Source organism: Lissotriton helveticus (assembly GCF_964261635.1).
Source record: "Lissotriton helveticus chromosome 1_1 unlocalized genomic scaffold, aLisHel1.1 SUPER_1_unloc_50, whole genome shotgun sequence".
Classification (NCBI taxonomy): domain Eukaryota; kingdom Metazoa; phylum Chordata; class Amphibia; order Caudata; family Salamandridae; genus Lissotriton; species Lissotriton helveticus.
Genome location: NW_027611693.1, coordinates 884,319 through 898,415, shown reverse-complemented (window position 1 = coordinate 898,415; position 14,097 = coordinate 884,319). Strand labels below are relative to the sequence as shown.

Here is a 14,097-nt window from a genome sequence, read left to right as displayed (position 1 = left end):
GCAGACCCGGAAGCTGAGATCGGTCCTGGACCAGGGTTCAATTCCCCGCCTCGGCGGGTCTTGGGCTCAAAAAATTCCATGGACTCGATAATTCTTGTTCCGGTGCCTACTTGACTTACGGGTTCACACTCTGCCACTCTGGGCAATAGCTTGCTTAATCTCCACTATGGCCCCTCGCGGCGGGATGCCTGGCTTTCACCTTGTGGATACCCTGCTGGGGTTATCTCACAGGGGAATACCAGGACGGGTTCCCAAGGCAAGCGCCTTGATGCCTTCGGGTGATACGTGCGCAATATAAATCGCAATACATTTACATTTACAGTACTGTGTCACGACACACACTTTGGAAAGCTCTGCCCTAACAGAGCGTAAAAAAAAAGAATAAAGAAGCTGAATTAAGGTTACGTCATCCCTCCTAAGCGGTCCTATTGGATTTCTATACCTTACAAAACATTCTCCCCTCAGAACCCATCCTTCGCAGTCACGATTTTACAAAACCTTTTATTTCCAAAACAAGAGCATTGGGAGTTGGCTTAGGTACGGCACTGTCCCAAAAAGATGAAAGAGGAGAGGAAACCCCATCCTATATATGGCTGCATGCTATTTCCCCAAGAAAAGAACGATGCTACAGTGGAGAAAGACGCCTTAGCTATTAAATGCACTTCGATACTACTTGGAAGGACAGCCTTAGCTATTAAATGCACTTCGATTCTACTTGGAAGGACAGCCTTAGCTATTAAATGCACTTCGATACTACTTGGAAGGACAGCCTTAGCTATTAAATGCACTTCGATTCTACTTGGAAGGACAGCCTTAGCTATTAAATGCACTTCGATACTACTTGGAAGGACAGGACTTTGCCCTCTATAGATACCATGCTCCTTCTGAATGGATGGCTCATAACAAGGGTAGAAACCCTCGCATACTAAGATGGTTCCTGGCCCTTCAGCCTTTTCATTTTAAAACTCAACACCATAAGAGAAGGGGGGAGAACAAGAGAAAGATGCCAGCATGGAGGAGAGAGAGAAGCGAGACCAGCAAAACAAAAAGACATCAGAAAAGAAGCCTCGAGTCAGCGCCACACTGGAGGAGAAGAATCGGCAGGACCGCAGCAAGGCAGAAGACATCCGCTATGTGTGGTTCACCACCGAATGGTAGACAATGGGGGGGTGCATCATTATGGGTAGGGGGAGTACCTGCATGAAGGGGAAAGGAGAAAAACTGGAGGCCCATGCATGTCTCTTAGAGGGTGCCAGTATACAAGTAGGGGGAGGATAATATGAAATTCTCCCTCAAGTTGGGCAAAGGAACTGAGAGATCCAAAGCTTCCATTTCTTTTCTTTTTATTTCCTTCCCTACCTTCTCCTTTTGCAGTTTTCTGTGAACTTCTTAATAACCTTGGGCACTCCCTCCGGTCTACCATGACGCTCCTACCAGAGAGAAAAGAGACACCGAGTGTTTAGAATCCTTCATCGTGGGTGACCTGGTGACGGGAGAAAATAGTAATAGAATAGAGTAGCTTGCACCTCGCATTGTCCCTATTTATTTTGGAGGAGACGGCCAGTGGCACCATCCCTCAAGAAACCTGTAGAGAGGAAAAGTAAACCATTACTACACCTGTCAAGACCAAGAAGCTGTAGCCCCCACCCCTTACCCTTTTGGAATTGTGTTCATCGATATTATTGATTTATAAAACCGTAACAATATCCTAACACCCAAAAAAGGCAAAATTCACAGAAGAACCAAGTCATCAAAGCCATATTTCCCTCCCACAATGCTTTTGGGAAAATTGTTGGTTGACAACATTTTAAAAGACAGGTAGTCAGTCAAGTCAACCAAAAATATTTTTCTCCTAATGGATGAATAAGGCTATAAACAGATAACAAATGAAACACAATGAAGGGGTAGAAGGGAATGCAAAGGACATATGGTATTGGTTGGGAATGGTATCTCATTCCTGCCGTGCTGTACTGTTGTGGAAACTGGCAGTGTAAGACAACATTGGGGATCCATGACCACTGTCTCTGTCCCTGTATATTTCTGTTCTCTTTTTTTGATAAACAATTTTTATTGTTTTCACACACAAATTCAGTCCTGTATTACAATGCATAAAAGCATAGGTATATACAAAAGGTAGGACTTTCCCGAGGTACGAATCTGGCAGGTTACAAAATAGTATAAGTAAACATTTCCATAAATCTAAATCCGTCCCCCCAGCCACTTCCCCCACACCCTGCGATATTTCCTAGGGCAACCACGTGTTTCATACAATGTTTTCTCCTGCGCGGCGCACCAGTCAACCCCGCTCCGCCATCGTCGACACTCGGAGAATCCGAACATATCCAAGAGGCAGCTATGTCATTTTAGTCACAGCCAATGCAGTTGTGACAAACAGTTTTTCATTCCTGGACCCGTCCAGCCCATCTGTAATTCCCAGAAGTTTATCTCGAGGATCATGGGGGACCACCCATCCCAGCACCTCCGTAAGCTCTTCTTCAATGTCACCGCAGAACCGTGACAATTTGGGACAAGCCCACACCATGTGGAAGAAGTCAGCGGGATCATGTCCGCACCTGGTGCATGCAGGGGAGGGACAGAGTCCAGCCCGATGAAGGCGGGCTGGGGTCAAGTAGGCGGCGTGCAAGTAGTATAGCTGGACCAAGCGAAGCCTAGCGGAAGGAGTGATAGTCCTGTGGGCCATCAGGTCATCACGCCAATCCAACTCATCCAGAGTTCCCACCCATTGAGGTCGGAGTCGGTCGAGCGTGGTCGGGGTATTATTAATTAGTGTGCGGTAGATGCGGGAGACTCCCACCTTCCCCAGGTCCCCAAGCATGATCTGTGCCCCAGGCGGGTTGTGCTCAGGGATGCGTGTGCCCTCAGAGAGGTGTACATGGAGGGCGTGACGCAGCTGCAAATATTTGTAGAATTGGAACTGGTGCAGGGAATACCGGGTCCGTAGGTCCGCAAAGGAACGCATATGGTCATTCGCCCACACATCGCCCAGCTTAGAGATCCCGTAAGATCCCAGGAACGAAAGCCCTGTAGGCCACTCACCTCCTTAAGCCAGGCGCGGTGCCAGAGGGGGATGCACCGGGTCAACTTGTGTGTCCACTGAGTGTGCCGCAGCGCCACCCGCCAGGAAAGGAGCACTGAACGCATCACGTCCGGCAGTCAGGATGGAATGCGGTCCCCATAAAGTATGGATTGGATGTCAGTCAGTGGCAGCATGTGCAGCTCAAGCGTGTAGGCCGGGTCAGACCACCTCCCACTAAACCAATCATGTAAGGAGAGTCTGTTCTCTTAACAGTACTACATAAGAAAACATGTCAAAGAGGGGCGAGGGAAGTGAGTCCCTCATAGGCGAAATCTACATTTGCTTGACTGAGGTTTCAACGACTGATGTAATGCTATTTAACCCGTTCCGTGCTCCGTCGGCACTAACTCGCGGGTGTTGCGCACAACCGTTGGCCGCCGCAACCCTGCCCGCTCAATGGAATGCCCACACCGTGACGGACATTCCGACGCGGTAAACGGGGTAAACTGAACCTGCCAGGAAATCCACGTTCAAGCTACTTTGGATCACCCACAAATCACCAAACACATTCATTTTCTTGTATTCTCCAAACATGTTTTTCCCTCATATACTGAATGTTCAAACATGTTGAATTCTTCCCGCTTTCACATTGTATTTAGCACATGTATTTCGGGACTAATTAGCTTTCAATGTTTTTTATGTGTTTCATCACAATGTATATACTTCTCGGAAATAATGATGTCTCAGGTTTATTATGCCAGCGTTAATGCACTATCATAACTCAGGCATCTGTCACACGTGACGGGAGCTTTCCTCTCCTTCTCCGGTAATCGGCGCATGGCCTTGTGAGTCTTTCAACTCTGGCCCTTAGCGCACGTCCTCAGTAACCTTTTCCCGCGGCCTCCGGTATTCAATTATCTTCCGGGCGGGGCCGCGCTTGCAATTCATTTGTTGCTGAGACACCGAACTGTGAGGACCCCCGTCTTCAGGTAATTAACCACGCAACTCCCAGCGTAATTGTAATGCTTTTACAGCCGGCTGCCTTTCCTTGCCAGCATGACTAAGCTTTCGCACATTTACTTAACAGACCGCCGATCGCCTTGAACCGTGATTAATACACGGACCACGATGGCGCCTCCGCCTTTACAACTTTGCCCAGGCTTCATTCCTGAATAACACTGAGGTATGTCTGATCAGCACTGTAACCGACGTATACGCTATCCTCGATGCCGGTCAAGTACTTAAAGCATTTTCTCCCCATTTTTCCTCCTTAGTTCATTAATCTCCTTGATGGTTACCCCAAATGGAATTTACTAGTGACTACGACATGGCTTGATGAACTCATCCCTTGGCTTCTCACCACATGCGAAGGGTACGCCTTACCTTTTTCAACCCCGCACACTGCTTCTTGATGCGCACCTTTACATACAGCAACGGACCGGACCCAAGCTTTTATTCCCATTAGGCGACTTATCCACCTTCATCCAGGTTGCCCCACACCACCCCTGTCCTGTAGAAGATCCGCACGGCTGAGATTGTGAAATTCCCTTGTGCCCTAAGTCGGAACGAAACGTCGACGCTCTTGGATAGGCCTAGACTTACCCTTTTGTGTCCTCTATCATGTAAATTTTGAATTTTATTCTGCAATTTTACATATGACGTAAATTGTGTACAAATACATGTGGAGCAAGGCTGCCTATGACGGTGAATGACAACCAATCATAGTGTTTTTGAAAATAATATGCATCTCTTGTATTCTCCTATATCACTGATTACTTTCCTTCTTAACACTGAGCACTCCTCATCCTATTAGCACGTTCCCCCTTTTGGAGCAACCTTTACTTAACCGGTAATTCTTGAATATTACCTGTATCTTGAATATTACTTGAGTATTCACCAGAAAAACTAGAACATTAAATTACTTGGTGAACATATATTTTGTGGTCTGTTTTGTCTGTTTATCCTTATGTATAACTGAATTTTTGAAATGTACAAGAAGATATAAACCAGGCTTTCCTGTAGTACCAGACGTCTGTATACCAGACTGTGTTGGGAGTGCAAGCGTCCCAATTAGATGAGTATTTGAATAAACTGTCGATCCCCAGACTTAACCCCCTTAAGGGACATACAGCAGATGAAACCCTGACCACTGAGGAAATTGTCTTCATGATTGACTAGAGCGCGTGCACCAAAATTCCTGGGATGGACGGGTTCCCGGTGGACTTTTACTTCACCTACAGAGGAACCCTCACTCCAAACCTACTCCAAATGTACCAACAGGCCCGGCAGGAGGGCAAATTGCCGGGATCCCTATGGGAGGCTATGATATTGGTACTGCCTAAGCCCAAGAGGAACCCCCTGGAGCTACGCTCCTACTGGCCACCGTACACCGACCACAAGATTCGCAGGAAGGTCCTTGCAAACAGGTTGCTCCCCTGCCTCTCTACATTGGCACCAAGACCAGAATGGGTTCGTACCTGGGAGAAAAATGTGTCTAAACCTATGGCGCCTCTGCAGCTGATGGAAAAGAATCTTCAAGAATTTGCCTTCATAAACAACACTCTCACTAGATATAGAGAAGGCCTTCGACACCCTGGAGTAGTTTTATTTAACGAAAGTGCTGATGTGCATGAAACTAGGTGCAGGAATACTGCACTGGATAAATCGCTGGGCCGCATCCAGACAGGCAGAGATCTCAGTTTCTTTTGAAGCATGCGGCAAAGATGCCCGCTGTCGATTACTTTTGCCCTAGCCATGGACCTGTTTGCTGGCCTGTTTCGTTCGCAGGATCCAGCAATCGGTATACAGAGTGAGCCAAATTGAGAGGCCATATCACTGTATGCTGATGATGCATTTGTGTACCCCAGGAATGTGCATGCGTAGCTACCACAGGTGATGGAGTTTCTAGATGACTTTGGTAGGACTTCCGGACTGAGGCTAAATTGGACCAAATCCAGCTTATATTCCATGTGCAAACTCACATCTGAGAACAGGAAGTGCTGCCCCAATTGGCACTGGGGTTGCACCCTCACATCTTCAGATATTTAGCGGTAAACTTACCACACTGAGGAAGATGTTATAGAGGGCAACTTAGGTGATGTCCAATGTTTGCAGCTCCCCGTCGTTCTGGGGCTCGCTGCCACTATCAACCCATGGGTAGAGTGGAAGTTGCAAAAATGCTGTTAATACATTTATACTGCTTCTCGACCCCTCTAGTTTACCTTCCCCGGCGCTTCTTCAGGAAATTGGACTCAGTTTCTGTTCTTATGGACTTAATCCGGGGAGCTGGCCACAAGAGAGTCGCGCATCGCAAACTATACTCTACCTTGGAAGGGAATGGGGAATGTACATATAAAAGACAAATAAAGAACTATAAACTACTGTGTGACTTGGAAGACGATTATTTATCAATACAGCCCTTGTTTGTGATCTCGTTACAGTTCTCACACTATCATCTGCACTAGAAGAGATGGGAGCCTGGGGTGTCTGATCACAGAAACTCATTAACATACAAAGGGGGGTGAAAGCCTGTTCAAAACGCACAGCACAACGTGTTTATGTAGCAGGTAAAGGGATTCAGGTAACAGTGTGTGTGTTGTATGGCAGGAGCGAGCAGTCTTAGTTGCTGAGACATGAATCTCTGGCGGGTGCATTATTAGCTCTTTCAACTGTTTGAGAGAGGGTGGCAGTCTCAAATTCTGGGGGCACAGATACCAACAGCTTCCCTCATAATCCTTGCTTTTTGCATCTACAGGTGATGCAGATGCCACCTAACAAAGTAACCTTAGTGTGCTTTCTGGAGTCAGCCTGCTTTGATTTTCCCAAACTTTGGCCAGCAAAGGTAAATGTGTCTTCTACTAAAGTGTTCTTAGCTCGCTTTTGGTAACATGGCTTGAGCAGTATGGCCTAAGGCACGCTCGAAGGTAAAGCAAAACAGTGGAAGTCACAAATTTCAATACAGTTTATTAAAAATAGACAAGGAACTTAAAGATTCAAACCAAGTTTAGATTAAAAATAATATTTAATAATTATTCAGAAGCAAAATCTAAAGGAGGGATGTGATTTAAGGATTATTAATTAGCAAAAACAACTGTCAAAACCAAACAAAAAGGTAAATGAATTAAAAAAAAAGCAGATCCACTGAATCAATCAGGAAGTCACCTACAAAATTGTAGCTGACTTCGGTAGCTATGCTCGAGAGGACAAAGATAAGTTTAGTCTCTGATGATGATGAACACTGGAATTTGAAACAAGGTTTGTGGCTGAATCAGTCTCAGAAGGTGACGAGCTGCACAGAAGTGGCTTGAAGTGCAAAATTTCCACAGAGTAGAGTTGGGTTATCAAGTTGAACCTGAATCCACGGCCATCAAAATGTGGGAAACTTAACGCAGTTACAACAGCTGCGAAGTCTTCGGAGCTTCCAAGTTATGGAGATGGTTCAAGGTTGATAAGAGCCAAAGCATGGAACGTGGCAGGCCTGAGGCATGGTTAAGCGCATAGCAGGTTCCATTTGAAACAAAAAAAGATGGAAAGAGGCCTCTTGTGTGGATCTTTGTAATACGAGGTGGTGTCCTTTTGGAACAGAAGTCATTAGGACTATTTAGGATGGAGCCAAGAATGGTTTGCATATGGCTGACCTTGTCTGTAGTTACACAAAGACTAGAGAATGATGTGGTGGGATGTTGCAGAGATTAACTACCAGTCCATCCATCACCTTTGGTTTTTCTCAATGATCAGCCGACGTGGCACAGACATGAACAGATGTTGGTCCCATTAAGACCTATGACAAAGCGACTCCTGCTGCAGCCCTCTGGGGAGGCTCATTAAAGCTGGAAACAGTTTGAGGTTACTTGGATTCCAGATCCTAGGGGCGTGGCCTCAAAGTTCAGGATCCAATGGACTTTGTGGGTCAGAGCCACTGCTTATTAACACGCAGGGAGCAAAACACGCTGAATGGAATGAGGCCACAAATAGTAACAAAGGAATGAGGTTAATTCAAGCATTTCCATCCCTCGCTGTGTGCTTTTCTCAGTAGAGTTTGTTGGACAATCAATGGATTGAGGTCTTTGTGGCTGCTTCATGTAAAGGTTTTGCGATGCTGAAAGCTCCTTCTCAGGGGTTACAGTGAGCACCTTTTATTCTCCCACATTGTCTCTCTTATGTAGAAAGGTTACATTTACAACTGAAGTTTTTGTCACAGTGAGAGCACAGATCATTTTCTTTCACGTTGTGGGTTCTCTCTTGTTGAATGAAACTGAATCTCCAGCAGACACTTCCCTGGCATTTAGAACAATGACAAGGTTTTTTTCCAGGTAAGTTCTCACAGGTTGAGTGAGACCAGATTTACGGCTGAAACTTTTCCAGCATTCAGAGAGCTAATAAGGGTTTTTCCCCAGTGTGAGTTCTCTCATGATTAGTGAGAGTTGTTTTATGACTGAAGCTTTTTTGGCATTCAGAGCACTGATACGGTTTATACCCAGTGTGGGTTCTTTCATGCACAGTAAGGTTGGATTTCCAACTGAATCCTTTCCCGCATTCAGAGCACTGATACGGTTTATGCCCAGTGTGGGTCCTTTCATGCACAGTTAGGTTGGATTTCTGACTGAAGCTTTTGTGGCATTCAGAGCACTGATAGGGTTTGAGCCCAGTGTGGGTTCTCTCATGTTCAATTAAACTCAATCTCTTATAGAAAGTGTTTGTGCATTCAGAACACTGATACGGTTTATGCCCAGTGTGGGTCCTTTCATGCACAGTTAGGTTGGATTTCTGACTGAAGCTTTTCTGGCATTCAGAACACTGATATGGTTTAAGCCCAGTATGGATTCTCTGATGTAGATTTAAACCTGATTTTTGATAGAAACCTTTTTGGCATTCAGAACACTGATAGGGTTTATGCCCAGTGTGGGTCATTTCATGTTTAGTAAGGGTGTCTTTCTGACTGAAGCTTTTCCAGCATTCAGAGCACTGATAAGTTTTTTGTCCATTATGAGCTCTCTCATGTTGAGAGAGAGCTGATTTACTACTGAGGCTTTTACAGCATTCAGAGCACTGATACAGTTTATACCCAGTGTGGGTCATTTTATGTACAGTAAGGCTGGATTTCTGACTGAAGCTTTTACAGAATTCAGAGCATTGATGAGGTTTTTGTCCAGTGTGGGTTCTTTCATGTAAAGTGAGATTGTATTTGTTACTAAAGCTTTTACAGCATTCAGAGCACTGATAAGGTTTTTGTCCAGTGTGAGTTACCTGATGTTGAATCAGACTGCCACTAAAACTGAAGCTTTTTTGGCATATGGAACACTGATATGGTTTTTGTCCAGTGTGGGTTCTTTCATGTACAGTAAGGCTGGATTTCTGACTGAAGCTTTTGCAGCATTCAGAGCACTGATACGGTTTGAGCCCAGTATGGATTCTCTGATGTAGATTTAAACCTGCTTTTTGATAGAAACCTTTTTGGCATTCAGAACACTGATAGGGTTTATGCCCAGTGTGGGTCATTTCATGTTTAGTAAGGGTGTCTTTCTGACTGAAGCTTTTCCAGCATTCAGAGCACTGATAAGGTTTTTGTCCAGTGTGTGTTTTTTCATGTACCGTAAGGTTGGATTTGTGACTGAAGCCTTTCTGGCATTCAGAGCACTGATAGGGTTTTCGTCCAGTGCTAGTTTTCTCATATTTAGTGAGGTGGGATTGATTACTACAGCAGTCCTCACAGGCATTGCTCTTATTGGAGTTGTTTTTTTCTCCAAGTTGGGTTTGTTCCTGAATACAAGTCATTTTAAGAATGAATCTGATTTCTGATTGTGTACGTGTTTATGTTACAACTCAGCATTAACTTCTAAAATACATTTCAGATGCTCTTCTTAACATATGTATTTAACTAATGATAGTTTTTACCTGGAGATCATTTCCTAACTTGTCTTATTAACTTTCACCGAGGAGCCCCTTGTATTGATTAAGAGGCCCCTCGTGGATTCATTTTCTCCAAGTTATGCCCGGGTGAATTCTCTCAAGTTTAATTAGTCTCATTTAGTGATTCTAGTTTATCACATTTGATTTAGGAGTTCTAAAAGCACTGATTGGGTCTTTGGGCTTTAGTGTTTGCCTGTTAGTTATGTTTGTTCATACAAGTAATGACAGATGATTAGGGCATGCCAGGGTGGTTTATAAATTGTCAATAGTGTAACACTGGCCCCTTTTCTACTTTCTGTGCCAGAATATGCTTTTTTGATCAGTTGCTAAGACAGGTACAGGATCGACTTTGGAGTTACAGGACACTTTGAACCCACTCGGATCAATCCAAGAGACAAAGTTGGTGGGGGAAAATCTTCCTATATTGGAAATGATAATCCAGCCTCTTTGCTGTAACGACATCTGAGAAAGAGCATTTACAATGACTTTCTTTTAAACAATCTTTTCTTTCCTCTTGTCTCCAGGAGACGGAGACAAAAGCTTGCACTTGTAAACCGAGGATATTAGTCTTTTTGACGGTTCTGTCACATCACAACATGTCTACGGATACTGATCTGTTGGGGAGGGTTTCGGTCTCCAAAGCATTTCTCATAAACCATCAAACAGAATTTACAACCTCTGAGTTTTCTCAAGTGCACTGTGTGGGTATCAGTTGTGGCCAATGTTCTCCTTAATCTCAGTTACTGACGCTTGGTAAACATTTATGGTCCTTTTACTTTAGGGATTTGACAACTTTCACATTCACCAGTTTCTTCCGCTCCAACATCCTCACCATTCCTGGCACATAGAATGTGTTTCTTCTCTAGTGCTCGAGAATGTTTTAACTTTCCTTGAAATAATCCTTTTTATTGTGTTTCACTAAATGTACACCTTCTTTTTTCTGTTCATGCTTCTGTCACCTGTAGAAATGGAGTCAAAAATTGTAAATGAACACAAAGAAAAAATATTTGTGACCTTATACTTTGCACAAAGAAAGTATTAACAAAAACAAGTTTGGAAATCGGTTTGAGTTGCATTTCTGATAGTGGTGAAACAGAGACCTTGGAATCACTGGAAATCAAGGATGTGAGAGCAAAAGAAGTGAATATTTAAGAAAGAAACACAGATTCTCAGAAGCAGACCACACTATCAATTTGCAACTTCTGTGGCAACGGCTGGCGTCATAGTGAGATATTTGTAATTCTTTCAATGAATTATTAGATGTTATTTACTCCCCTGCCCACCTAGACTGTTAATCTAATCCTTTTTCCAGTGATCTAGGAAGGGACATTTTATTTAACAGCACAACAGTAAAGGAAACCAAAAAGGGTCGAGAAAAGAAAAACACAAAACAGAGAAAAGAGAAAAAAGGCTATCTTCCACTTTTACCACAGGGGTACGGCATAGGAAACTCTGCGGCAGATGCTTGTAAACACATACGTTACTTCTAAACACAGTGCCCCCAAGGTCAGCTCCAGGTGCAGCTCCACTGGTCGCACCACCCTAAAGCAAGCCCTGTGTGCATGTGTGTCCACGCACATGTACTGTCTTTTGATTGTAGTAGACAAGACAGAAAAGGGCAGGATGTGAGGACGCAAAGAGATGGAAGTCAGATCCAGAGATGAAAGATGCTGAAAGAACGGACAGAGGGAGGATAGTATCATGTAATGAATGAATGAATGAATATAGGAATTATAAAGTGTAAACTTAGCCCAGGGGTATCAAGGCGCTGCAGATAGGGATCATGATCAGGGGTTACAGATTCGTATTGGTAAAGAGCCAGGTCTTCAAGGCCTTACGGAATGAGGAATGAGTTTCCAGAATCGAAATTGAAAGAGGAAGGGTGTTCAACAAATTGACCGCATCCAGAGAAAAGGACCTCCCCCATCTAGATTTTCTGAATCTAGGCACAGTAACCAAATTCTTGCTGGAAGATCTTAACTGCTTACCAGGGACATATCTCCGAAACAGTTTTTTAATGCCTTCTGATCCCATATTATAAAAGGCCTTGTGCACCAAACACAGGGCTTTAAACTCAATTCTCCGACCCAAAGGAAGCCAAGGAAGGCTCTTGATGGTAGCTGCAACAGAGAGGAATTTAGGAAGGCCCATCACCAGCCTGGCAGCAGCATTTTGCACAAGTGGGAGTCGGTGTAGGAGACCCTTATTGATCCCTACATAAAGGGCGTTGCAGTAATCCAATCTGGACAACACAAGGGCCACCACTGCCTGTTTCCACGCTGAGGGGGAGAGAAATTGACATATCTTTCTGAGGGTTCTTATCATTCAGAAGTAGGTGGAGACTGTTCTATTTATTTGGGGGCCCAAGGAGAGGGAGGTATCAACCATGATGCCTAGATCTTTGGTACTGAGGCCAGGGCGAGGGCAAGATCAAAGCGTATCCGGCCACCAGGCCCTGGACCAAATCTCCTGATTGTCTACGAAAAGTAAAATAAGTTTTCCTGGACATTGTTTTGCTGAGTTCCACCGTAGTCAGTTGTTTGTTAGCTGCTAGAAGCGCCGGGACGCCCCTTTGCTGGGGCAGCTGATCGCTATATAAGTTGTTTTAACATAACATAACATAGTTGGCACAGGTAGGTACTTGTGACAAATAGGGACCCTTACCTCTCGTCAGGAGGATAAGGGGATTACACTCCTAAATAACCCCTGCTCACCCCCTTGGTAGCTTGGCACAAGCAGACAGGCCTATCTCAGTGGCAGTGTGTAAAGCATTTGTGACCACATACAGTAACTCAGTGACAAGACTACAGATGGACACCACACAAGGTTTTTATATCAAAAATAAGTATACTTTATATAGATCTACCACAAGACCATAAACAACAAAAATACACAAAACTGTTACTTTAAGATGGTAGATTTAGCTTAGTTCAGTTCAGTTCTTATGATGCGACACTTTGCGTCAATGTACCTTAGGTAGAGTTGCGCTTCCACGACAAGCAATGTTGCAGCGAGGGAAATTCGGCAAAGTTCAGGTGCAAAGAAATAAAGAAGTGATGATCTTCCAGATGCAGCACGCTTCTCCGGGGATGTGAAAAGTTCTCGGTTCTCTGCGTGGACTGCAGCGATTCTCCAGTTATCATGCCGGGAATCGCTGTTCCCCTCGAAGAGTGATAGTTGCTAGCTACCGCCTGTCTTGCCATTTCTGGTGTTTATTACCACCGGGAATTCACAAGTTTTTTTTTTGTCTACATATTGATTTTCAAACATAATTGCCAGCCCTGACGAAGTTCCTTTTTGGAACGAAACGCTTTGGCTGTGTGCCGTTCTACTTTACTAGAATAAGGAAAGAAATTTTATTAGACTAAATGAACTTGTGTTTGATTTCAACGAGTGCACCTTCCACCTTCCGATGAACAATTTGATCCGATTTGCACTTTGGGAAAACAGGTGCGGGAAGTGTTTTGCACCAAACTTATGATTATTGATGGTACATGTGTCTTGTTTGAGCTGGACCTTGGTTGGTCGTTCTGTTCTTCATTTTTCAATACCCTCACGGGTGACAAGAAGCGCTCTATAATTCTACAAATCTACAGATTGATTTATTGAAGCTGCCGGGACCAGCATCAGCCACCAGAGGACAAGGCAACAAAGTGCCTGGATACCCTCACGGGTGACAAGAGGAGCTCGAAAAATCTACAAATCAACCGATTGATTGAAAGAAGCTGCCGCATCCTCAGCGGCCCTCCGGTCTTTGCATTGGCTCCCGATCAGAAGCAGGGTAGAATTCAAAGCACTATGCACGTGCCATTGGATCATCAATGGGAGGTCTCCTCTCCCTTTGAAAGGACTGCTGACGTCTTACGAGCCGTCCCGCTCCCTGAGATCTTCCGGCTCAGGACTCCTGGCTATCCCCAAGGTGTCTAGAGCACGGATGGGCGGAAGATCCTTTAGGTACCTTGCAGCTTCTAGATGGAACAAACTACCCATAGCATTGTGATTAGAACCATCAGAACTAATCTTTAGATCCAAGCTTAAAACTGCACTATTCGCACAGTAGGGTATTCCGCTTCTGTAGGTTCCAGTAAGTATCTGCTCCTCAGCGCGGGGACACGCCGCTGTGCGTCACCAAGCGCTTTACAAAACCCCCT

General features: G+C 44.6%; 2 protein-coding genes across 2 annotated transcripts in view; both read right to left on the bottom strand.

Moving 5' to 3' along the window:
* Nucleotides 1-7,039: 7,039 nt before the first annotated feature.
* LOC144806167 (uncharacterized) lies at nucleotides 7,040-10,238 on the bottom strand. Its single transcript, XM_078672590.1, has one exon. It carries the CDS (start codon nucleotides 9,809-9,811, stop codon nucleotides 8,405-8,407), a length of 1,407 nt encoding a protein of 468 aa, XP_078528716.1. The 5' UTR covers nucleotides 9,812-10,238; the 3' UTR covers nucleotides 7,040-8,404.
* Nucleotides 10,239-10,304: 66 nt separating this feature from the next.
* Nucleotides 10,305-14,097, bottom strand: part of LOC144806161 (NACHT, LRR and PYD domains-containing protein 3-like) — a 210,935-nt gene continuing 207,142 nt past the window's right edge. Inside the window, exon 7 of the mRNA XM_078672585.1 lies at nucleotides 10,305-10,905. Within this exon, the coding sequence (XP_078528711.1) occupies nucleotides 10,865-10,905 (41 nt within the window). The 3' untranslated portion in view covers nucleotides 10,305-10,864. The remainder of the gene's footprint in view (nucleotides 10,906-14,097) is intronic.

Excerpts from the sequence above, each read along its gene's own strand:
- LOC144806167 (XM_078672590.1), bottom strand. The coding sequence starts at position 9,811 with ATGACTTGTATTCAGGAACAAACCCAACTTGGAGAAAAAAACAACTCC.